This window comes from Alligator mississippiensis, chromosome 2 (genome assembly GCF_030867095.1).
Source record: "Alligator mississippiensis isolate rAllMis1 chromosome 2, rAllMis1, whole genome shotgun sequence".
In the NCBI taxonomy this organism is placed as follows: Eukaryota; Metazoa; Chordata; order Crocodylia; family Alligatoridae; genus Alligator; species Alligator mississippiensis.
Genome location: NC_081825.1, coordinates 50,634,729 through 50,658,700, shown reverse-complemented (window position 1 = coordinate 50,658,700; position 23,972 = coordinate 50,634,729). Strand labels below are relative to the sequence as shown.

Sequence of the window (23,972 nt, the reverse complement as noted above, 5' to 3'; positions counted from 1 at the left end):
AAGAATGCAGACAGATAAAAGACCAAACAAGAATCCACCCCAGAACAGCAAGAGAACAACGGCAATTGACATTGACAATGCATAGGGGTTCACGTGGGTGCACGTGCACCCACTGAGATCGGCTGTGCACCCCCTGGAAGTGCCAGCCACGAAACTGGAAGTGCCGGTAGAAATGAACTTCTGGTTTCACTGCTGGCTTGGCAGTCAGTCATTGGGGGACCCCCTGCATTGGCAATCTGGTACCCCCCAGACTCAGGAGGCACCAGTCGCCCATGGCAATCAGCCTTCAAGAAAGAACACAATGATAACCCAGCAAAAGCCCAGAGAACTGGGTGAATTGACAAGGCTATAAAAGATGGGGTGATATACTATGCACCTTATATCATATATATATATATATATATATATATATCAGCCAAGTTGATCGTGAGTAGGAGCTGGGCCAGTTTACTTCCTGCCAGTCCATCCCATCAGACAAAATGATGCTCCAGGATGACAAGCAGAACAAGACCCCAAATCAATATGTTGATATATTATAATATATGATATAATATATATACATATAATATATAATATAATATATACATATAATATATACACATTATATATAATATATAATATATACATATTATATATATTATAATAATATATATATATGTATATATATTATATCATATATTATAATATATCAACATATTGATTTGGGGTCTTGTTCTGCTTGTCATCCTGGAGCATCATTTTGTCTGATGGGATGGACTGGCAGGAAGTGGACTGGCCCAGCTCCCACTCATGATCAACTTGGCTGGCCACCAAATTGATTCAAGCACCAATAAGACTGGTAACGTATACCAGCGCAGAATAGAAATTGGGGTATGAATGTGGTGTGTGTGTATTAGGTGCTTAATCTGTAAATGCGGCATCTTGCCTTATCTTCCCTCATAAGGTCTCGCTCGTGATTTGAGCAATTGGCAATTTGTGTAACACAATGTGTATGTATGCAGGCAGGGACAGTGTGTGTGTTCATAGACTAAGTCCCATACACACACCCAACCATACATATGCAACCACGCCCTCTTGCACTGCCATATACACAGACCTCCCACATGCCCCAGGCACCCAGCCCCCCACAAACCCCATACCCCCCCCCGCCACATATCCACAAACACACCCCCTCACTCCACACCTGCCCACAAACCTATACCCACCCCCCACAATATACAAGAGTAAGACTTCATTTTATGCTATTGTCCAATCACCTCTATATACACTACACAAACACATGTAAATCAGGAGAAAAATATTTTTTGAAACCAAATTAATGAATGCTTTTTAGAATATGATTTGGTATTTTTCTGGTTCCAAGATGGCAAAACCTCTGCTGAAAGGATAACTTCCCTGGGCAAGGGGAGGGACTTATGGTGGCAAAGGTCGGGGGTTAGGAGGAGGGACTTCTGGTCACAAGAAGGCAACCAGGGGCCGGGCATCTGTCAAGGCGCGGGACTACTAGTATGGTCTGGACAGCTTGTCAAAACTGAAATAACTGCACCCCGCATCTAGCTCTCTCTAAACTACATTAGTTTATAAGGTGCAAGTCTACCCTACCGTCTCTAGTTCTGCAAGAAATGCCAGGGGACTAAGAGGCAAGGAAGAGCAGGAGCCCCCCAAAGGACTGCATTTGGAGCATGACCTGCTTGGGTTGTTATAACCGTTTTGGATTCTGCAGGTTCTGTGACAGCCTGAGCAGGTTTCCCCCCTCTAGAAACGTGGGGAGCAGGGCATGGAAGTACGATTTTTTTTAAAGGCTTTAATCAGCGGACATTTGAAAGGTTTCTTCCCCATTTTTCCTGAATGGACCCTTGCATCTGCCCCAGTAGGTGCGTTAGTGTCCGAGAGACGCTGTAGCCGCGAGGGAGCCCACAGACATGATGCGAGCAGGCACTGCCGAGGGTGACATCTTTTACAGGCCCAGCAGTGCCAACGGACAGGGCTAGCCCGCCTTTCTGAGCTTTCCTCCCCCGACCCCGGGCAAAGCAGGGCCGGGGCGCGCCAGGCCCCCGGGCCGAATCCAGCAGCCGGAACGTGCCCGAGCAGACGCTGCCGCTGAGCCCAGTCACGCAACAACCCGGCAAAGCGGGTGGGGCCTAGCAAAGCTTTAGCTGCCAACTCCGGCCGAGCCCGGGCCCCGCCCCCGCGTTTTGCGTTCCGAACGCTCCTGACCGCCGCCCGCCCCGCTCCGCCCCGCCCCGCCCCGCGTGCCTGTGACATCATCTGGGCGCGCCAGCGGCCGGAGTTGGCGCGAAGGGGGATGGAGATTGGCGCCGTCCCACTAACGGGATAAACCGTCGCCCGCAGCATGGTGAGCGGCGCCTGGCCCGGCCCGGCCCGGCCCGGCCTGCTGGGTGGGGGTGGGAGCGGGAGCCCGGCGGGGCTTCGGGCTGGTGCCCCCGGGTTGGAGCTGCCCTGAGGAGCCCGCGGGGCGGCCCGGCCTGACGCGCGGGTCTCGCTCCCCACCGCGCCCCGGGGCTCCCCACATCTGAGTCGCGCCGGCAACAACCGGATGCCCCCGGCGGGACCCGCTGTCACGTGCGGGCAGGTCCTGCCTTCCCTCTGGTTGCTGCCTGTGAAAACTCGCACCTTTCTGAGATGCTCTGAGATGCCCCCAGCCCTGTGCTCTGCTCCCTACCCAGCCACTGTGCCACACCGTGCACTGAGCCCCGTGTGTGCTCTGTGTCAGTGGTGTCAGCGCAGGCACCCCTGTCCCTCCGCTACTCCTGGGGCCATGCGCTTGAAACCACTGTCTCAGAGAAACGGGGGGGCTGGTGGCTCCTAAGTCCCTTGGAAGCTTCTGCGAAGGTAACTCTGATATTGCAGCCTGCCTGGTGTGGTAGGAGCTTGGCCCTGAGATCTGACACCAGGCTGATGCCTGAGAGAGACTCTTCCTCCCACTAAAAGGTCTTAATGTTTAAGGATGTAAGCAGGACTCTGCTGGGTCTGGCCAAAAGTTCTGCAGCCTGGTATCTTGTCTGAGAGTGGCAAGAGCTTGGGGTGTTTAGCCTTGGCATCTGGCCTGCAGGGTTTCCCGTGGGTTGAGAAATTTGGCAGTGGGGGAGCAAGGCCCCTAGCCACTTCCCCTGTGACTGGATTGGGACTAGGTCACCCCTTGCTGCTGGATTGGGGCTGGGCTGCTCCCCTCCTTGCTCTGCATGGCAAGATTAGGCCCTGTCAAGGCCCCTGTGCACCAGATTGGACCCACCAGCAGGATCTGGCTTATGGCGGGACCAGGCACCACTTATCCGGCCCTTGGGGCAAAAACGTTGAAACACCACTGTTTTGGAGGAACAGTCTACTCCTGTTTATGCCAGGAGCTCTATGCAGGTGTAAATCAACAGATACAATCAGCTTTAAACCAAGATGAGAGCTTCCTTGTAGGGATAAAATTTTGTTTGAAGTTTGTTTAATTTCAGTTGGTGCGACTTCCATGACAATTGGGCCTTTAGTGTCAATGTTCGTACAGTCTTGCACCAAAATGGCCAAAGCCTAAATTAAAAATAATGTAGTTATTTTGGTTTAAGCCTGTTTGAATACATTTGTTACCTTCTCATTACAGTCCTCATGCTTGATTTGATGAGCTGGACTTTCCTATCACATACAGCTGTGGAATGCAAATAATTAATTGACAAATGGAGGATTTGGGAATACACTTAGCTTTACAGTACACCAATCTACCAGAATAAGCATTCTGGCTATGGCTCAGGAATTGTGTGTGCTGGGTGAATATATTCAGTTCATTTTTTTTTTTTTTTTTTTTTTTTTTTTTTTTTAAGATAGCATTGGTAAGAGCAGAGGTATATGTGTGGGAAGTGCTGTGTGGAGTAGTATCACAATATAAATATTCACACAATTTGAGAGTTTGAAAAGTTGTATTTGTATTATGTTCCAATGGCTTTAGCTTAGGAAACTTTTTAAGATTATTTTGTAAGGAGGAAAGGAGACTGACCAGGACCAGCATGGTCAGGGTGTCCAGCCAGCTGGATAGGATGGGACCGCAGGCCAGTGGGGAGTGGGATGAGTGAGTAGGGCTGGTGCTGGGATGTTATGGCACTGATGGGCGCAGGGCTTGAGCTCAGGGAGGAGCTGTGATCTATTCCCTACATGTCCCTGACCATGGAATAGGGCCTGTTGCAAGAAGTGGATCATAGCTCTGCCCTGGGCCCCATGCTGCCCTGTGATCCCTGTCCTTTCCACCTGTCCTACTCCTGGACACCACTTCCTGCCTGTCTGCAGTTCCTTCTCATCCTGGCTGCATGCCCTGCCTGTGTAGGTCCTATCCCCAGCTGTGGGTGTGCACAGGCAGCAGGGCTGGGTCTAGCAGCAGTGGGAGCTGGGAAGAGCTGCTCCTGCTGGGGCTGCCAGGAAGTGAGTCCAGCCACTGTGGTGCCTCAGCCCTGCTGCATGCCTGGGGGTGGTGGGACTGGCCTCAGTACTATAGCTTGGGCTATCCCCCATGCCTAGGCTGGGTGGGGCTGGACAAAATCCCTTGGTGGGAGGGGTCTGGTCCACAGGCTGTATTTTGCCTACCCCTGGACTAGATGATTTCTTGAGGTCCCTTCTAGCCTTACTTCTAGAGGTACAATGGTCCCATATTGTATCGGCATTAATAAAAGAAAATTTGGTCCCATACTGTATTGGCATTCATCTGCTTTTTTTTTGGCTGCTCTCCAAGTTGCCAGGCTGCATATTGGCAATCAGGTTGGTATCAGCAGATATGGCTCGTTAAAAATTGGCTGTCGGTATTGGCCTAAAAAATCTCTATCAGTGCACCCCTGCTTCTCTATGAGTTATATGAGAGTGCTTCTCAGCAGATGTAGACTGAAATGGATGCATCATTTAATTATCCATTCTATTTCACAATTGGTAGTACTGAAGAAGAGCAGCATGCATAAAAAGCAGGGCATGTCCTGCTCTAACAAGCAAGTCAAGAAGAAAGGCACAAAATATATGTTTTTCATGATGGACAACTCTAAATTATGGAAAGAGAATCATGCTATGAAGGGGTTGTTTGTGGGACATTTCAGTCGCTGGTGGTCAACAGCTAGGCAAAAGAACTGTGAAGTACAGATTGCATCAATGAAGATGAGACTCTGATCAGGATCTGCATTAATGCAAGTCATCCATAGTCAATTTTGCTTCTTGTGCTAGGGGTTTTCTTTGGGATGTCCAAATTGGTGTCTAATTGGGGCATATCTACAGGGTGGGCAAAGTCTGTAAATTTGTGAGAACATCCCTAAGTCGCATATGGGGGACAGGGCAATTGCATTGGACTGTTAGGCTGAATTTGATAAGTGTGGACATAAGCCCAGCTTTTATGAGCACTGTTAAAACTGATGAGTCCATCAAAATTGGCAACAGGTCCTTTAATATAAAATGCTAATTTAAGAAGAGTTTCAATGAAATAGCATATACAGTCTAATACTGAAATATGTTGCTGACTTTTAGATAAAGCAGTAAGATCAGAATATCTGTTTATTTATCATTAGCCAAAATGGAGGAAATGGCCCATTTTTGCATTAAAAATGTACTATTATAGTAGTGAGAGTTGAACTTCTAGGTTTGCAGAGTATCACAGCTAATTTTCTGCCCCATTTTCACAGAAGTTTTTTTTGGTATCCATAGATAGATGCCATAAAAGTGTTGCCATTATGTATCTCCTATAAAAATGTTGCATAATGCAAGAAGTTTTGTCTTTAAATGTTGTGATGTCACTTTTGTCTAACAGTTTTGGATTCATGATCCATTACAGTTGCGCAGCTTCTTACCATATTCTTTTTTCACCAGAAAAACAGGATGGCCGTGGAAGATTTTGAAGGATATGTATTATATAACACTGAAGATTGAAGAAAATTATACATATCCTTCACACTTTTTTTTTATATAAACTTTCAATACAAATAGCTATAATCTACCTTAAAGTAATGTCAAAAGAGAAGGTACTACACAAATATAAGCCTTTACTCAGGAAGTGGCTTATGTGCTGTCATACTAGCAATGTGCTGAAAACCACCTAGTATTTTTTTTAAAGACTTCAAAGAAGCTATTATGGCCTTAGTATTGGCTGTGAAGGATGATTTTCAGCAAAAGAATATTTTTTTGTTGACCTGGGATTCTAGTTTTGAAGTTAAGAGGCTGCAGATGCTACTTCCTTATAAGGTTGTTACCAACGTAAACCATAGTATTTACATTTACATGGATGCTTGGTTGACTTAATCAGCAGTGAAAACAAGAACACTTGACTAGCCATTAAAGACAAATTATCCACTTTACCTCTTCTGTTAGAATCTTTAGTCTCCATTACACCTACATTATGGAAGAAGGTACTGATTGACTGCATTTTAAGCATCTGTTGACTTTGCTTTGGCCCTCCAATATTAGTATCAGCCCATTACTTGTCAGTTGAAGGTACTTTTATTGTTTTTGGTAGATAACTTTGCATGTTGGTGTAATTTGCAAGAGGCATGAAAACTAGGTTTTCCTGTAGGCATGAAGGAAGCAGTTTTGTAGAAAAGTTTGTAGCTCTTGTTGAGACAGCCCAGATTAAATATGCCATAATATTCATTTGTGTTTAAAACATTTCTTCATATTTAAGGTAAATTGAGCTGTAAAATGTTAGTACTATTGTATTTAACCTGTGAGTTTTCAGGAAACAGCGAACCATGAGAAGTGATGAATTGGAAAGTAAAAAATATATTTTATGGTCTGGGTTTTCACATGTCTAGGTGAAAAGGGAATTTTATTTAAAAGGCAAGAGCCTAGGGCTGGGGCAGGCAAAATACGGCCCATGGGCCATATCCAGTCCACCAGGCAACTCCATCCATCCTGTGGGTGCCCACCAATGAATTGTAACCCCCTAGCCTGCACGCCTCACTCCCACCCTTGTGCGCATGCAGCTTCTGGGCGACCTGCTGCAGCTGCTGGGAAACCTGCTCAGCATCCGAAGGCTCTTCTTTGTCTCCCTGCTGCAGCACTCACTCCAGGCAGCAGGTGGGGAAGCGGCGGGAGCAAGGGGAACTGTGGTAGGGGCAGGGGGAGGAGTTGTAGCTGGGTGGGAGCAGGGAATATGGGACTGGGGCTGGCAGAAGCGCAGATCCGCAGCCTAGAGGGTGGCGGGAGTGCAGAGCTCTGGTGGGCAGGGTATGAATGTGAGGGAGGATGAGGGACGGTGGGGACCCCTCACACACTCTCCCCTCCCCCCCATGGTGTACAGTTCCTGCCAAGTAAATACATGTAGTGGGGAAGGCAGCCAGCTCCATCATGTGGGGCTTCCCTTGATGGCACATGAGTGCTGGAAGCTGCACGTGTACTGTGCAGAGCCCCGCACAATAGGGGCAGGCTGGCCAGGCTGCGCTCCTTGCTACCATGTGCAGTTCTGGCTGGAGCCATGTGTTTCCAGGTGGCAGTGCCTGCACAGGGCATGGGTGCCCTGAGCACCAGCTGCTGCTGCTGGGAGGGGTTGTGCACCATGGTGGGGAGTGTATGGGGGGTGGTCCACATACCCGCACCCTGCTCCCACAACCCCCCCCACATATACACACTGCCAAAATACCCTATTGCTTCCCCCCAGCCAGACTCCTTTACACCCCCACACACACACCTACACCACCCTCCCACACTGTATACAACAGTAAGACTTTATTTTTGAGCTATTATGTAGTCACCTCTACATACACTGCAAACACAAAATATGACAAACATACTTTTTATAATAAAATTAAAATGTTAAGCAGCTGTTTGACTTTTAGTGTATGATTTTTTTTTTTTCTGGTCCCAGGATGGCAAATCTCCCCCCCCCCCGATTATTTCTGGGGGACAAGGGGAGGGACTTCTGGCGGCAAAGGTCAGGGGGTAGGGGCAGGACTACCAGTCCCAAGATGACAGCCAGGGGGTAGGGCACCTGTCAAGGGTGGGGGCTACCCTTGCAGCCCTCCAGCGAAAATAATTGCCCACCCCTGGCCTAGGGGGAGCAAGTTACTTTAAAATAACAAGATCTTTATTAAGTTCCCATTCACATATTGGCAAACAATGAAATTCTTCATTTTCTAATTTCAGAGAGGCCTTAAAAAGCAAATAACTGTTGTGTGCCCACAAATATCAATTAATCCAAGGTGTCCTGTGAAACTGTTTTATTAATTTTACGTATCGTCACAGCTACCAGTATCATTAACAAACAGTTCAAGGTAGAAAGTCAAACTAAAAAAAAAAAAAGCAGTCATGTCTTGGAATATATATTCCTATAATTACTGTATATTCTGGAGTAGTAAATTTTAACAAATTGCCAATAGGCTTAAAATATTAAGATGAAAAGTCTACAACTGTAGTTACATGAATTGAAGACTAGTTTAAATGTAAAGACAAATCCTCCATAATTAGATTTCGTAGATGGAAAATATATAAAGTTGATATAATTTTTCCATCTAAGAATCTAAGTATTGGATTTAAATTTATACCCCTCACCATTGCAGCAAATGGCAGGCGTGGTCAAGTGCCTGACCCCTGCCCCTTGCCCTCCCACACTTTGCTCCATGTTGCCTGTCCCCCCATAGCTTGCTCCTGATGCTGCCTCTGCCCCTGATGCCTGCCCCACTGTGCATTTGCCCCCTTGTGCTTGCTTCTTTCCCCTTCACCTCTCCTCACAATGTGCTTCCCCCCCTCCCGCCCCGGCCTGCTGCTTACCCTATGTTGTGCCTCCAGCTCTGGCGTGGCACATGGAGCACATAGGCTAGGGACAGACATTCAAAAAGCTTGAGCCTGAATTGATTCAACTTTTTAGGTTAGTCTAACCTAGCTAGGCTGAATCACTTTGTAACTGTACAGGCATCCCAGGAATGCAGGCACATGTCTGCAGTGGCTCAGGCTGGAAGCCGAGGGGTGCTAGAGCAGCCCTCCCTTCCCTTGCACAGGGCTGAGCTGAGGGTGCGTGGCCAGGCCCTGGTAGGATTAAGGAGGGGTTCCTCCCCTTCCTTGAATGATAACAGAGCATTTATCAGCTCTGTTTAAACAAAGAACGAATGGAGGGACATTACCAACTGAGCTTTGATTAGCTCCAAAAAGTCCTAAGCTGACACTGCTGTCTGCAGTGTGTCTGTGTAAGGCAGAGGGGATGGGAATCCCTGCTTAGAAGGGAGTGGTAAGGGGAGGGGGAGAGCAGGAGAAAACCAGGCAGACGCTCTGTGCCTGCGAGTCTCTGCCAGAGCAACAGCCAGGGAGCTGAGGGGAGGGGCCAGCCCTGCTGTGAAGCACATAGGTCCACCCACCCCTGAGAGCATGCCGGGATGCTGGGGGGGGGGTCTGGTTTATCTTAAACCAGTAAGGGGCCTGGGACAGACATTGCGTAAACCAGTTTGATTCAATTCAGTTGAGTCTGTTCAACCAGGTTTATCTCAAACCAGTTTCAGCCATTTTCAAACTGGTTTATGTGCACTGAACATCTGTTCCGTTACAGGTTTAAACCAGTTTCTGATCACTTAAACTGTTTTATGTGTAATGTCTGTCCCTGTGCTGGCTCCAGCCTCTATCTGGTCAGGTAGCACACTTGGAGTACCCCCGGCCCAGGTTGGTGTCAGAGGTGGAGCTTGGTCTCAGAGTTGCTTCTGCCTGGCTAGCTGGGGGCTGCAGTCTCAATGGAGGGCAAGCAGAGTGTGGGGGACAGAGATGGTGTGGGGCAGAAGTGGTGATGGTGAGGGGAATGGCAGGTGCAGTTCCACCTCTGCCCCATGCCTGGGTCAGGGCTGCAGCCACAGCAGCTACCTACCCCCTGAGCTTGTACTTGAATCCAGGACCAGGGGCTTGCTCCCACATTGAATGGGATAAAAACCTTGTCTTGGATTCAGGTAAATATGGTTGTTGTTTTTTTTGTCAGTTTAGCCAAAGTATACAAGCTAGTCAATTCCATAGCTGTTTTTTTTTATGCATGTTGGCTGTAGTTATGCTTGTGTAGCATTCTGGACTCAAGAGGATCTTTACATCCCAATTAAGCTTTACATCTGAAAGTGTTAACTGTTACTGTCAGAATTTCTTAAACTTTCACAATCTAAGGTTGATCTTAATCTATTTCAAGTCTTTTAATTGACTCTTTTAATGGGTTAATGGTTCTCAGGTGGTTGTAAGTCCCTAGGAAGTTTTATTTAAGTGTGTTCCAGTTTTTAATAGCATCTTATCCTTCCCATGGACCCTTTCCTTATTTGGTTACCTAGTCTGTCTCAGCTGTGTTGTAAGACCAGCTCATTTCTGCTTTACTTATTTTATACTTGCATAATTGAAACAAATACTCTATCCATATTCTCTTTATCATCCGATCAAACTTTGGTTTTCCTTGTGAAAACTACAACCAAGTCTTTACTTCTGTGTCTGCATACACCAACACTTTATGGGTATTTCAGGTTTGTAAATAAACAATTTGTTACTTCATGATAGACATGTAGAGGTATTTATGTTTATTACGGTTGTAGCACATAATCGGTAGTTTACATTTAAAGTAAATGAAGGGGGCCTTTGCCCTAAAATAATTTGTTTTAGCCTACGAGAACATCTTAGTGCTGTCTTCATTCTTCGGTTATAAAGCTATCTTCCACATGTTAGCTTTCTCTGTAATACAGGTTTCCCTTGCCAACCATGGTTTTGAGCATCCACACTTGATATTCTATATACCATTTTAGCTACCATGGTATACAGTTTTGAGTAACCACAGTTTTCTGTCACCATGTATCAACCCGCCACCTTGCCATTTCAAATCACCTGCATGCTTGCTAGCCACCCGTGGCGCTCCCAACTCCTCACACACACTCAATCTTGCATTGTGCTTCATGCTGTTAACATCCAGTTGTAGGTGCTCTGAATTTTTCTCCCGATTTCTTTGTGATTTTTGAATTTTGCCCTTAATCATGGCCTCTAAGTGAGTGAGTGCTGAAGGTGAGCAATTTGTGAAGAGGGCAAGGAAAGTGATGTCCTTGGAAACAAATTTGGAGCTGTTGGATTGTCTAGCATGTGGAGAGTGTGTGGCAAACATAAAAAATTATTTCATAGAATCATAGAAGTAGGGTCGGAAGCGACCTTGTAGATCTTCAAGTCCGACCCCCTGCCTGGGCAGGAGAGAAACTGGGCGCAAGGGACCCCAGCCATGTAGGCATCGAGCCGCTTCTTAAAGACCCCCAGGGTAAGAGCCAGCACCACTTGCCTTGGAAGTTGGTTCCAGATCCTAGCCGCCCTGACTGTGAAGTAGTTCCTACAGATGTCTAATCTGAACCTACTCTCCAACAACTTATGGCCGTTATTTCTTGTTATCCCGGGGGGTGCTGGGGGAAACAAGGTCTCCCCCAAACCCTTCTGGTCCCCCCTAGTGAGTCTATACATGGTCAGTCTATAAACAGTGTATGTTCCTTTATTATTCATAGTCAAGTCCCTAACCTCATTTTTCCCATAAGCCTTTTGTCTTATGAGCCACGGTTTTGCCAACCGCAGTAACTTCCATGATCCTAACTCCTGTGGTTGGTGAGGGCAACCTGTATTGGTAATGAAAGTTTGATGCTAGTATTCAGAGTCCCTAGCCAAGACAATAGCTAGTTTCTTGGTTTTTCTGTTGCCCATGCAGAATCTGCTTTAAGTTGGATGCTGTTCCTTTAAGAACTTTAAAACTAGCCACCTACAATCAGAAATGCATAGCTAGTACTGTATTAATAGTAATGTTATAATCAAATAGTTGCAAATAGCTGAGTAACACTAGTGTTATTAAATCAGGGCCCAAACTTTCAGGTAAATGCATGTAGGCAAAACCTTGTTTGAACAGTTCCATTTATTTCAACACACACATCTGCTTGCCAGGGTCAGGGTCTTAGTTTATGAGGAAAGTATAAGAATTTTCATAAAAAAAATGAGCCTCCTAAGACAAGAACATTTTTTTTAATTTTTAAGACAGCAAATAAATCACAGGTTTTACAGAGGAAAAATGCTAGTTCTTGTTTACAAATCATACAGTCGATTTGGCTTCGGGCTTTGTAAACTGGTGACGCCAAGTCAGGAAGGAAGCAATGAGAATAGGATACTTCTATAACAAACTATCGAAAAGATATTTTTCACTATATAAAGCTTCTTTCACAATGATCCTACAAACTCATAAATTTAACAATAGGACTACACTTTTACTTTAAAAACACTTCAAAGGATAAATGTAGTTATAGCTCAAAATGGAATTTTTCTAGTGTTCTGTATTTCTAGGAAACTACTTACATGAACTCTGTGTAAGAAGAAAATAAGCAAGTGTTAGATGGAAAGTAGTCAAAAACCCCTCCCACCGTCTGCTGTGAATTTTGGTCACTCACCTGCTTCTAAAATGCTTGCTGTTAATATGACTTCCATACTTGGAGACAGTGTTTGTAAATAGGTAGAAACAAACTGTATGATGTTTTTTTAAATGGACAGTTTGTTAGAAGTGTGATTTGCTCTTATAGGTTCACAATGTGCTTATACTGGATCCCACTAAAATTTAAGTTTCTAATTTTTATCAAGGAAAAATGTCTTTCTATTTATATAGTAGGAGTAAGTGATACCATTAGTTAAATTTACTTAATTGTGTTCATTTTTTCAGATCGTTATTTTGATTAACTTACCTTCATCTTAAATTTTTTACTTAGATCCATACTATGTTTGGATTATGTTAGAATTATTAATTTTGTGCATCTGCTCCTCGGTTATGTTGAGAAAATTTGGTGGTTATCTCAAGCTCTGTCTCATGGCTGAGTTATTCAGTGCCTTGGAAGTTGGACTATTATTTGTACCAAACTTGACTGCAGATAATTATTACTACTGGGGTTGATTGGCCTGGTGTCTCTGTCCATCGTTAGAGGGACCATTGCACTTTGCAGGGGGATGGCTGTCAAAGGGGAAAATGGTCTTCTGGAATCATCTACATATACAGGAATGGTTGATGCATTGTTAGCTTCAAGTGATCAAAGTTTGCTTTGGGTCTGTAAACACCTGTAGTGTACTAATGATGAGTAACAAGTTCTAAGCACAATTCTTAAGGTAATAAATGGCAGAAGAGTTTTTGAGAGTATAACTTATTTTTTTACCTCTTGTGTAGTGAAAGGTCAGAGTACTCTGTGTTTTATTTCATTTTAATTTACTTTTTTTTTTCTTCTATTAGGACATCCGAAAATTCTTTGGGGTTGTATCTACTGGGAAGAAAAATGAATGTGAGGCAGCAAAAAAGACTGAGAAAACCAAAAACGGGGAAGGAACTTCAGCTGGAAAGAAAAAGAGAAAGGAAATCAAAGTTGGTTTGTTTTCCTCTTTTTTTTTTTTTTTTAACTTATTTTTTTAATTTGTTCTGGCACAGGATTCTGTATCTGTGGCTCTTCACTTAAAAACTGGCCTGGTTTCTGGATTTTATTTTTTTTTCAGTAACTTATTAATGGCCCTTAAAATTTGACTCTTTTCCCTAGAGCCAAAACTAAAATAAACTTGGTTGGCTTTAAATGTGAGAAGAGAAATTTTGCAACTGATGTTATCTTTCTGCTAGCACCAAACCCAGGAAAAGTCTTCTCTGCCAACCTAGAATGTATTCTGTGGTAGCTTCACCCTTCAGAGCTGTCAACTTACTTGCTTCCTGAAGAATATTTAATCTAGGCTCTTCTCTCTTGGGTGTGGCTCTAAAAAATGGAGAGAGAAATATGCTTTCTACTAAGCCAGGCTAGCAAAACCAAGTGAACTCTGCTCTGCTACCACAGAAAAAAAATTATCCTGTAGTTAGATAGCAGCAAGTGTTCCTGTTTCTGTACCCAGTTTCCCCATAACTTTTTCCCAGCTCAGCTAAGGAAATTTTCAATTTTCCAGCTGTTTGAGGGGGAAGACATTGTAGTGGTATGTTAATATTATGAAAGCAATCCCATGAAATGCTAAAGAAATTCTAGCAAAAACCTAGATCCTTCAAACAGTTCTGCCCAAGCAGACCTGTTTGGCTTAGTTATGTAGATTTATTCTAAAAATGGCAAAGGGCACCCATGCTCAGTCACCCTTGATACCAAAAAATTGTGCTTAATGCAGTAATGTTACCCAGCACACCCACCCTTGCCTTCAAAATATGCTTGTCCTTACAGTTACTTTCCCTTACACGTACAGTTGCAGTTGCCATTTCTTTTTAACCACCTGCAGTTTCCCTGCTCCTGTCCCTGATTTTCATTTATCTTAGGGTAAACAATTAGCATTGTAATGCAGGGAACTTTCTACATTGCGTTTATTAAAGCAGGGTCAGGAGCAGAGTTTGTAATGATAATTTAAATATTGTTGAATAAAGAGTTGAGTTCTGGCTTCTCTAACTCAAAGCGTTATAACAGAAAGGGGAGTTGGTTGAGACATGACAAAACTGCTATGAACCTTGAAAAGCATCCTGAAGTAGAGATTGAAAAGATTTATTATTAAAACTGTTTAGTTCAAAGAGATAAACAAAATAAAGAAAGATAAGAGTAGTACATAATTGTAAATGGTATAAAAAAAGATATCTGGTATAGTGATTATATCTTTTTATGGTCTGTCATAAAATAAGAATAAGGAGCCATTTAATGTAACTAAAAAGTAACAATTTTAAGGTTAATAAGGACATTCTGTAATTGATTTGGGGAAACCAAGGTGTAAATTAAGTCAGATATTCAGTAGTTTTCCAAATGGGTTTGGATGTTGCATAAGGGTAACAAGAACATCTATGGTTTGTTTAGATGAGAAGATAATATTTTTAGAAGTGTTGAAGTCTTCATGCTTCTTGCCTTAAGACAGTGAGGAATGGGACACTTGTATAGAATATTATTTTACTGTCATTTTATTCTACAGTTGTCTGTTACAGCAGGAGTCAGTAATCTATGGCCCACAGAGCTCTGTGGGTAGGATCCAAAAACCACAGATTCAGTGGCATTTAGTAGGGGGTGGGGAGGGGCTCTTTGACCTGTGGCTTTGATGGAGGGGAGGCTTTGCCCAGGCCATGCCACATTCTGGGAGCATGGGCTCCAGTGGAGGAGGGCTTTTGCTGTGCCATGCTGCATCTGAGCAGTGGGTAGAAATGGTGGTGGCAGCTTGGGTCCCAATGCCTGCCACCCTTCATCCCATGTGGAATCATTTTGATCCTCTGCAAGAAACTGTTGCTGACCCCTGTGTTACAACATTTCTTACAAATTCCTTTTAAGTGTCTGTCTTTGGTCATTGATTAGATGGACTGGTGGTCTGAAGTAGCATGATAAATGCACTGTTTAAAGAAGGGGTTCACCTCTAAGATGTCTAATCCATTTTTATTTCTGGAGCTATAAAGTGAGTTATTTTGCATATTAGATTAGTTGACATCTCAAAAAGGTTGAGATGAGATGTGTTGGAGGATTTTGTTTGATTATTTTTAGGGCTTTATCACCTACTGGTGCTCTAGTACAGACTGGTACCTTCATGCAATAGCGACCTTTTCATCTCTATTGTTTCTGTTTTTATAGCCAATAAAATGAAAGTTGAATGGTTGAAGTTCTTGGCTTATTTTTACTTAAGTATGTTATAGTGTTTCTGCTAGAATCAAAATACAAGTTTGGTAACTAGAAGATGTAGCTGAAAGAAATCTTGGAGCAGCTGTTTGATACTTGAACTAACGGACTGTCACTACTAGGTGAAAAATTCATCTAATGAAGATGATACCCCCAAAAAACAGACAAAGAAGAAAAAAAGGATCATCTATGATTCAGGTAAAATTGATATTGCTCCAGATTGGCACTTCTTGTTAAAAATGAGGGACCAGTGGTGGGTTTTTTTTGTCTTTGGTTATGATGTATTAATTTTGGAGGCCTGAGCTCAAGAAGAGATGTGCAGCGCAGGATACCTTCACTGTGCTCTTGATTTGTTGCTTCTGAAAGTCATTAGCTGCCTGTAGCTTCTAGGGGTGTATGAAATGGGCCGTATTCAATTCGGATTTGGATTTGGCCCAAATTGGGGACAGGGATTTGATTTATTGATTCAGATCACTGTCCCTGATTTGACTCGGCCGAATCTGAAGATTTGATGCTGATTCAGAGAATCAGTGATTTGGCCATAGAAACAGCTTTAAATTATTTTTCTACGTACCTCAAGGTACCAGGTGCGGCTCGTGAACGCTGCAGTGCTGGGGTAGATAGTGTCCCACAGGAGTGCGGGAGGGCTGACCCTCCACATGCTCGGTGGCGAACCCGGAAGTGGACCGCAAGTACTTGGTCCCCTGGGGAATGTGCGGGGGGGGCCCCCATTCCCTGGCTCAACCATTGACTGCAGGGGGACCCTGGGTGCCCCCCAGACCCCGAAGGCACCAGTCACCGAGCCAGGGAGGTGCGGAGGGCCTGCGTGTTCCTCAGCACACCCAGAAGTGGACCGGAAGTGCTTCTGGTCCACTTCCAGGGCTGCTGCCAAATGCTCTGGGGGGGTGACCCCCTGTGCTCCTGTGGGACGCTGCATCTGCCCTACTATCTCAGCATTCACGAGCCCCCTGGTACCTTGAGGTATGTAGAAAAAACATTTAAAGCTGTGTCTGAATTGTCAGATCTTTCCGCAGGTTCTCCTGATTTGACTCGGATTCAGAGATTCGGCCACTGAATTGGGCTGACTCTGCCGAATTGAATCAGCGGCCGAAGCTTTGCACAGCCCTAGTAGCTTCCGTTGTCACCCATCACAATCACAATGCATCAAAATTGCTAAAAATGCTACCTCTGCTTTTGTTTACAAAATATCTTTTACCAGATCTCAATAAACAAAGCAAGCCCGTCTTCTGGAATTTACTTTAGATTTTTGACACAGTAATAGATTGTGTCCATCCTTTTACCCCTTCACCCAGTTTTAGGCTTCTAATTTTCCTAGCTCATTTGTATGACTCATTTGACACTCCTTCCAGACTTTGGGGACTGGGGGGAGTGGTCCAGTGACATAAAAGAATTTGCAAGATTTTTTTGATATTTTATTTGGATTTTGCAATTGTACATAATATACTTAGTGGGCTCTACAGCATAATTAACATTCCTGTGTTTTTCTGTTTTGACACACACAAACATCATTCATTTTTCATTCTCTGCTCCTAGGTGCTTTTTAGGCATTTAAAATTTTAAATACAACTGTTCAACCTATTCTGATTGAATGTGCTTCAGACAATCAGTATAACTCCCCTCTATAGCAGCTATAACACTTCTTTAAAAAAATCACATATCACTTTTTTTCTGTTACTTATTCTCCCTCTCATTGGACTCTGAAGCCTCCTACAGCTGTCATGAAATTGCAGAAAAGATTATAGACTTTATGGCTTCTGTTGCAAACTATCGATTGCGTTCCATGTGCTGGTTCAATAGTACAAGGTTGCTCTAATTTTAAAAGAAGAACAATGACATACTTTAAACCTGCAGAACGCCCAGATAAATGAGCTTTCTGTAATGTTGTCACCAAATATTGAAAACGTGTCAAGCTGCATAAAAAATTGTATTTTATTCTCTTCCTCTTGCTCTCTGGGACCTATTAATGAAACGCCTCAAAATAAATGTTTGTCAGTACATGTGCAATATACAGACCTGTATCTCTCTTTTAATATATTATTACTATTATTATTATTATTATGGCTATTTTTATTATTACTCCTTTGAATGCCAATAATGTCCCTTGAACTTTAGACAAACCTTTCCTATTAAGAGGAAGGAAAATGAAGTATTGCTCCGAGTTCTTGGAAGACTAGTAGATTTTTCAGGCACTGAGGTTGGCAATTTCATTCACGTATGAATTTAGAGCTGCCAGTTTTATATCTTAAATATTTGTTATGCTAACATGTCCTTTGGTTCCCCCATAAGTCAAGCTGTGAGCAGTAACTATCTATTGCACAGGTTGTGTTCCCTCTGCTTCATTCCTTTTCCCAGAAACCATTACTATATATTTATTACTTGAATGAAGGGGGAGTGTGTTCTTTCTCTTATGCCTTTTGTCAACCTTTGGGATATGGATAATAGTGATGTAACCAAGGGTACCATTTGAACGTTGCATTTAATTTTTGTTGGCTTTGCAAGTGAATATCCTAAAGTATACTAGGTAAATATGCTTCCATTACTCAGTCATACTAACAAATATATTTTTGTAAAGGGTGTTTGATTTTTTTGCTTTGGTCTACTGTTCTCTGATAACATACTAGACTGGAATTTCTTTCTTACCAATCATGCTCCCAGGGTAGTCTTTTTCATAACAGAAGACACAACAGGCTCAGTTCCTGGGATGAGTAAGAGGGAATGTAATTTTTGTTCATTAACAAAAAACAGTCCAGTTGACTGATGGCCTCTGAAGAAAGTCCCATTTAGTCTGCAAATTTTTTGGAAAGATAAGGCCAAGCTAGAGTTCTGTAGAGAAAATTGTTGTGTTTTGTGCTTGTTTTACCTGCTTGGATGTTTCTATAATCTGTTAAACTATTATTAAAAGTTTGTGTTTATGCAGAAGAATGCAATACTTGTGTTGTGGTCAAAATACAGATTCAGAAGAGGAGACTCAGTCAGTGAAAAAGTCCAAGAAGCTGCCTGAGAGAAAACAATCATCTTCAAAACCTGATACAGTTCTAAAGCAGGATCCTGTTGTTTATGTTTCAGAGACAGGTAATGGAAAAATGGGACCTTTAGCTGTTGTGGGAGGGGGTGTTTTATTAGTGATACTTTTACTGTGTAGTTAATTATAACTAAGATATAACATTCAAGAAGGAAGGCTAGGTTAGCAAAATCTTGAAAAGACTTTGATCGTGGATGGTGATTACATTTGTCACTCCTCCTTTAACCATGTTGAAAATGATCAGTGCTAGTTGAGGCTCTCCTATTTTCCTTCAGTTGAGGTCTGTCATCTCGGGGATTGGCAGATGCAGTCTTCTGTTTCCTGGTGTGTTCTCTCTAATTTTCTGGAGTTAGGGATGGCTTCCAGGCACTTAAGCTGTGTGCTAATACACTTTGAAATGATTCAGCATTATTTAAATCTGTATACTTTTCAGAGAGAAATTGCTCTTTTCAGTATGTGGTCTGCTATCTTGTTTTTTCTCTTGTTGTTTATTATATTAGAGCTAATAGTGACAACACTTTATAGTTTCATAGTTGGTGGATTGGAAGGGACCTGAGTAGATCATCAAGTCTGACTCCCTGCCATGGGCAGGAAAGAATCCTGGGGTCAAATGACCCTGGCTAGGTGATGGTCTAGCCTCCTTTTGAAGACCCCCAGGGTAGGGGCAAGCACCACTTCCCTTGGAAGTTGGTTCCAGATCCCAGCCGCCCTGACTGTGAAGTAGTGCCTCCTGATGTCTAGCCTGAACCTACTCTCAGCCAATTTGGGACCCATCTGACTGTAGGCATCGATGCCACAGTTGCTTAATTTTTTTAATGAGAATGGGGTGAGACAGTGTCGAAGGCCTTCCTAAAGTCCAGAAAGACTACGTCCACCATGACACATGCGTCCAAGGATTTAGAGACCTGGTTGTAGAAGGCAACCAGGTTGGTCTGACAGGACCTGCCTCTAACGAGCTTCTGTTGGTTGCCCCTAAGCATAATCTCCCCTGCTGGTCCCTCACAGATGTGTTCTTGGATAATTTTCCCCAATCGCTTCCCCAGGACCGAGGTAAGGCTAACAGGCCTATAGTTTCCTGGGTCCTCCTTCCTCCCTTTTTTGAAAATGGGGACCACATTGGCCCTTTTCCAATCCTCCGGCACCTTGCCAGAGCACCACGAGCGCTCGTAGAGCTGTGCCAGGGGTCCCGCAATGGCCTCTGCCAATTCCCTCAGTTCCCTTGGGTGAAGATCATCTGGACCTACTGATTTAATGTGTATAATGTAATCTGTAACATTTTTGTATTTATTTTTCTATAATTACCGATCAGGATATTAAATATTTTTTGGACATTTGTAATATTAAACAAATATTAAATTATTTTAAAATTCTAAATTAATTAATTAATTAATTTACATGTCCAGCCCCACCAGAAGTTCCCTAACTAGGTCCTCTCTGACCCTGGGCCCGGCTGTGCCTCTCCTGAGTTCTTCCGGGATCCTGGTCGGGGGTATGTCCCAGTCTCTGCTCAGAAATACAGATGCAAAGAATTTGTTAAAGAGGTCAGCTTTATCATCTGGTGTTTCTTTTTCTTTATCTCCCTGATTTGAACTTTTAAACTCCTGAAAAACAAAGGTCCAAGTGTTAATATTCTACCTGCTAAACACAAAGAATAACATTAGAAAAGCTGCTAATAATAGTAATTCTGTTGTACATTTTAATAGTGGTGCTGCTTTAAAAATATGCCATGCTGCGGCTAGTAAAGCGACCAAAACGCTGACTTGCATCCATAGATGCTTCTCAAGCAAATCCCGAGACGTCATTCTCCCGTTGTACTCGGCCTTGGTGAGGCTGCAGCTGGAGTGCTGCGTCCAGTTTTGGGCCCCACAATTCAAAAAAGGATGTGGAGAAGCTTGAGAGAGTCCAGAGAAGAGCCACGCGCATGATCAGAGGTCAGGGAAGCAGACCTTACGACAACAGGCTGAGATCTATGAGGCTTTTTAGCCTGGAAAAGCGCAGGCTCAGGGGTGATCTGATGGCCACCTATAAGTTTATCAGGGGTGACCATCAGTAACTGGTGGAATATTTGTTCACCAGAGTGCCCCAAGGGATGAAAAGGTCGAACGGTTATAAACTACTGCAAGACCGTTTCAGGCTGGACATAAGGAAGAATTTCTTTACTGTCCGAGCCCCCAAGGTCTGGAATAGCCTGCCATTGGAGGTGGTTCAAGCACCTACATTGAACACCTTCAGGAGTAAATTGGATGCTTATCTTGCTGGGATCCTATGACTCCAGCTGACTTCCTGCCCTTTGGGTGGGGGGCTGGACTCGATGATCTTCTGAGGTCCCTTCCAGCCCTTATGTTTATGAAATCTATGAAAAATACCATCTGTGCAAGATTCTTAGTCCTGGGTTTCCATTTGAACTCCTAAATATTTTGCTCTGTCTGAGCAGCAGTAAAGTGGAGGAATAAACTTGCCTCTTAAGCTTAACCACTGATTTCAGATGTTCCATAGCATTTAAGAAGTTTTGTATGTGCGTAATCATTGTTCTAAATGGTCTAAAGTAATTATTCTTTAATTTCCATAGTAAATTTTATGTAGAAATTACATAAGTGAGATCCATATGTGTAAATGCTTTGGTGAATTATATTTAATTAAGGCGGCATGTTGGTTGTTCAGGCTATAGCTCTGGTTAAGATGAAAAGAAGTCTTTGCTGTTGAAGAGGTAGTAAATGTTTCTTACTGACACTATTCACTTTCATAATCCTGTTTCTCAGGAGATCTTATCTTGTAGAATTCTCACTGGGCAGGTTCTTAGTGTTTGCAGGGAAACCGTTTGATGCAGTGGTTTATCTTAAACGGTGAGAGGATTTGTAGTTCTCCCTTTTCGGACATTATACTTTTCTGCTTTTTGTGCTAAACTTAGTTTTGGTTTTGAAGTATTGTATTTACCTCCATTAAAACTTTTTTGAGAGGAAATGGCAATGGGATAGGACAGGGTTGTCTGACGTCTGAGTGGCTGGGAGCTGCACAACTCCCTGGCTAGACGCTCTGCAGGCTGCAAGCTGTGCTGTGCCAGTACCACCTGTCAACACCATGCTCTGCAACCCCATGACACACAAGTCCCTGGAGTCTCCCCAAGCCCCCTGGTTGCAGGCGTCCTTGGTCCTGTGGATCATGCTGCCTCACCCCCAAGGATGGGGGTAGGAATTAGAAGCTGGAGGAAGGAGTAGGAGCCTGGAAGCCCAGCAGCAGGAGAGTAATGGGGGTGGGAGGGTTGGGGGAGCAGCACTTGGACTGGGAGCCCAGAGGCCACAGTTTAACCTTATTTCTGTGACTTCATATGCTGATACTGCCTCAAAATGTAGTACTTGTTAAACAGGTGAGGTTGTTAACAGATAAAGCATGAGAAGATGTCACTGTAGTATATTAGAAATGGATGACCATATTCTCGTAATCTCAAAGCACTGTCACCTCTAATCTAATTGTCAGAGATTAAATATCAGTACTGTGTGGATTATGCTATGCATGGTCATCTATTGTTGATAGCGGGTGCATCTCCCCTCCCCCACTGAAATGATCTAGTACAGGCTTGTCCAACATGCAGCCCACGGGCTGCCGTGCGGCCCGCTAAGGCATTTTCTGTGGCCCGCAGTGCTGCGACAGGAAACCCTTGTCCCTCCCCCAGCCCCTCAGCAACTTCGTAATGGCTGCTGAAGGGCTGAGGAAGGGACAAGGTTCCCACACGCACTGCATCAGCATGGCGCGGCCTGGCTGGGTCCCTCACGGGGTCGGACCCTTCCCCAGCCGGGGGCAGTGCTGGCTCTGGCTGCTGAGTGACCCCCCTGCCCGCCCTGAGGAGCTGGTGCCTGCCCAGGCGGCCGCAGCCAGTGCTGCAGGCTCGGGGCAGGCACAGGACAGAGCCTTCACCTGAGAACTTTGTCGCCGGGTGGTGGAGGAGTTGCTCCACTCGCGGGCCCAGGACATGCCGGTCGCTGGCGGGGAGGATGCGTGTCCAGGAGTGCCCGTGCTCCTGCCCCTGCCTCCCCGCCCTGACACGAGCCCGTGTCCATGCCCAGCGCTGCCGGAGCGGCCCTGTGCAGGAAGCCAAGCAGTGGCCGCTGGCACTGCTGGCCTGCGCCTGCCTCCTTGCCAGCCCCGCTGCCCTGCCTTGCCCTGCCCCACAGCAAGGCGGCTCCTGCTCCCCTGGCCAGTCTCCCTCCAGGCACTGTGGCTCTCTGGGCCCAGCTGCCCACGCGTGAGGCCCCAAGTCCCGAGGGGCCCGCTTCTCGTGTGCAGCTGGGGGCAGGAGGTGGTGCGGGCACACGCGGCCACCATGGCAGCGAGGTGGGCAGTGGCGGAGCGGAGTGCGCCTTTCCTGCACATCCCAGGGAGGCTGTGGCTGGGAGGACGAGGAGCCCGGACTGGGGCTCTCGTGTGTGGCAGCAGCTCTCTGCACCCCACTCTGTGCCCAGCTGCACCTGCGGCCGTGCCCAGCTGAGCCGCAAGTCTCTCTCGCAGCCTCTCAGATGCGCCCCTGCTCCCTCCTCCCTCCCCTCCTGCCTGCCCCTTGCAAGGAAGTGAGTGGCGGAGGCTGCAAAGCGCTGCACAGGTGTCTCCCACCAAGACACATCCCTCTGCCTTTGATTAGTTTCCACTCTGGCTGATATCTTTTCCACATTTGATCTGTTGACTTGCATTATGCTTCTTTCATTACGTGACAGTATTTATTTTAGTTAAGTGTTTAGTATTATTTCATTGTTGCTTTTATATTGTTTTTATTTTGGATTTTAAACCACATTTCCAGGCCCATTTCATTGTCACTTGCTGCAACTTCATTGATGTCAAAGGTCATGTGACATCACTTCCTGATGTGACACCACTTACTGTGAGGTCTTTGAATATGGCTTGCCGGCCCACTGGGTGATAAAAAGTTCATGATCTGGCCCCACATTCAAAAAGGCTGGACACCCCTGATCTAGTAGATTCATCTGAACGCTGGCAAGTTACGTTACAGTACCACATATCCATAAGTGACTAATCTGACTTCCATTGAAGTTAATGAGAATTGTTTGGTTGACTTCAATGGGAATTTGGATTAGCCTCTTAACTTAATTAGTCTAATGCTAGATCTATACCCTGTCCTCTAATATTAATCTAGGCAGTTAAAACTAGGGGAAAGCTTCTTGATGACCATGTCTGCCAAGTATGTAGGAAAAATCTTGATGTACCCCAATAACTAAATCAAATTAGAAAGCTGGAAGGAGAGAGACAACTTGCTCAACTTGAAGGAAAGCACTTTTTCAGCATGTTGCAGCTTGAATGCTTCAAGAGGAGTTAGACATTTTTCTTGTTTGGTATGTTTTTCTGTGCATTGAAATCAGTAC

The 23,972-nt window shown here is 44.5% G+C and overlaps 1 protein-coding gene across 3 annotated transcripts in view; it reads left to right on the top strand.

The window, feature by feature from the left end:
- Positions 1 to 2,249: 2,249 nt before the first annotated feature.
- RFC1 (replication factor C subunit 1) overlaps positions 2,250 to 23,972 on the top strand; it is a 79,032-nt gene continuing 57,309 nt past the window's right edge. For 2 of the 3 annotated variants that reach the window (XM_059721639.1, XM_006258471.4), the window contains exons 1-4: positions 2,250 to 2,356; positions 13,193 to 13,321; positions 15,683 to 15,758; positions 18,534 to 18,653. In XM_059721639.1, the coding sequence (XP_059577622.1) occupies positions 2,354 to 2,356; positions 13,193 to 13,321; positions 15,683 to 15,758; positions 18,534 to 18,653 (328 nt within the window). In that variant the 5' untranslated portion in view covers positions 2,250 to 2,353. Of the gene's footprint in view, positions 2,357 to 13,192; positions 13,326 to 15,682; positions 15,759 to 18,533; positions 18,654 to 23,972 lie in introns of all 3 variants that reach the window. The other variant, XM_059721640.1, reaches the window with a different exon arrangement.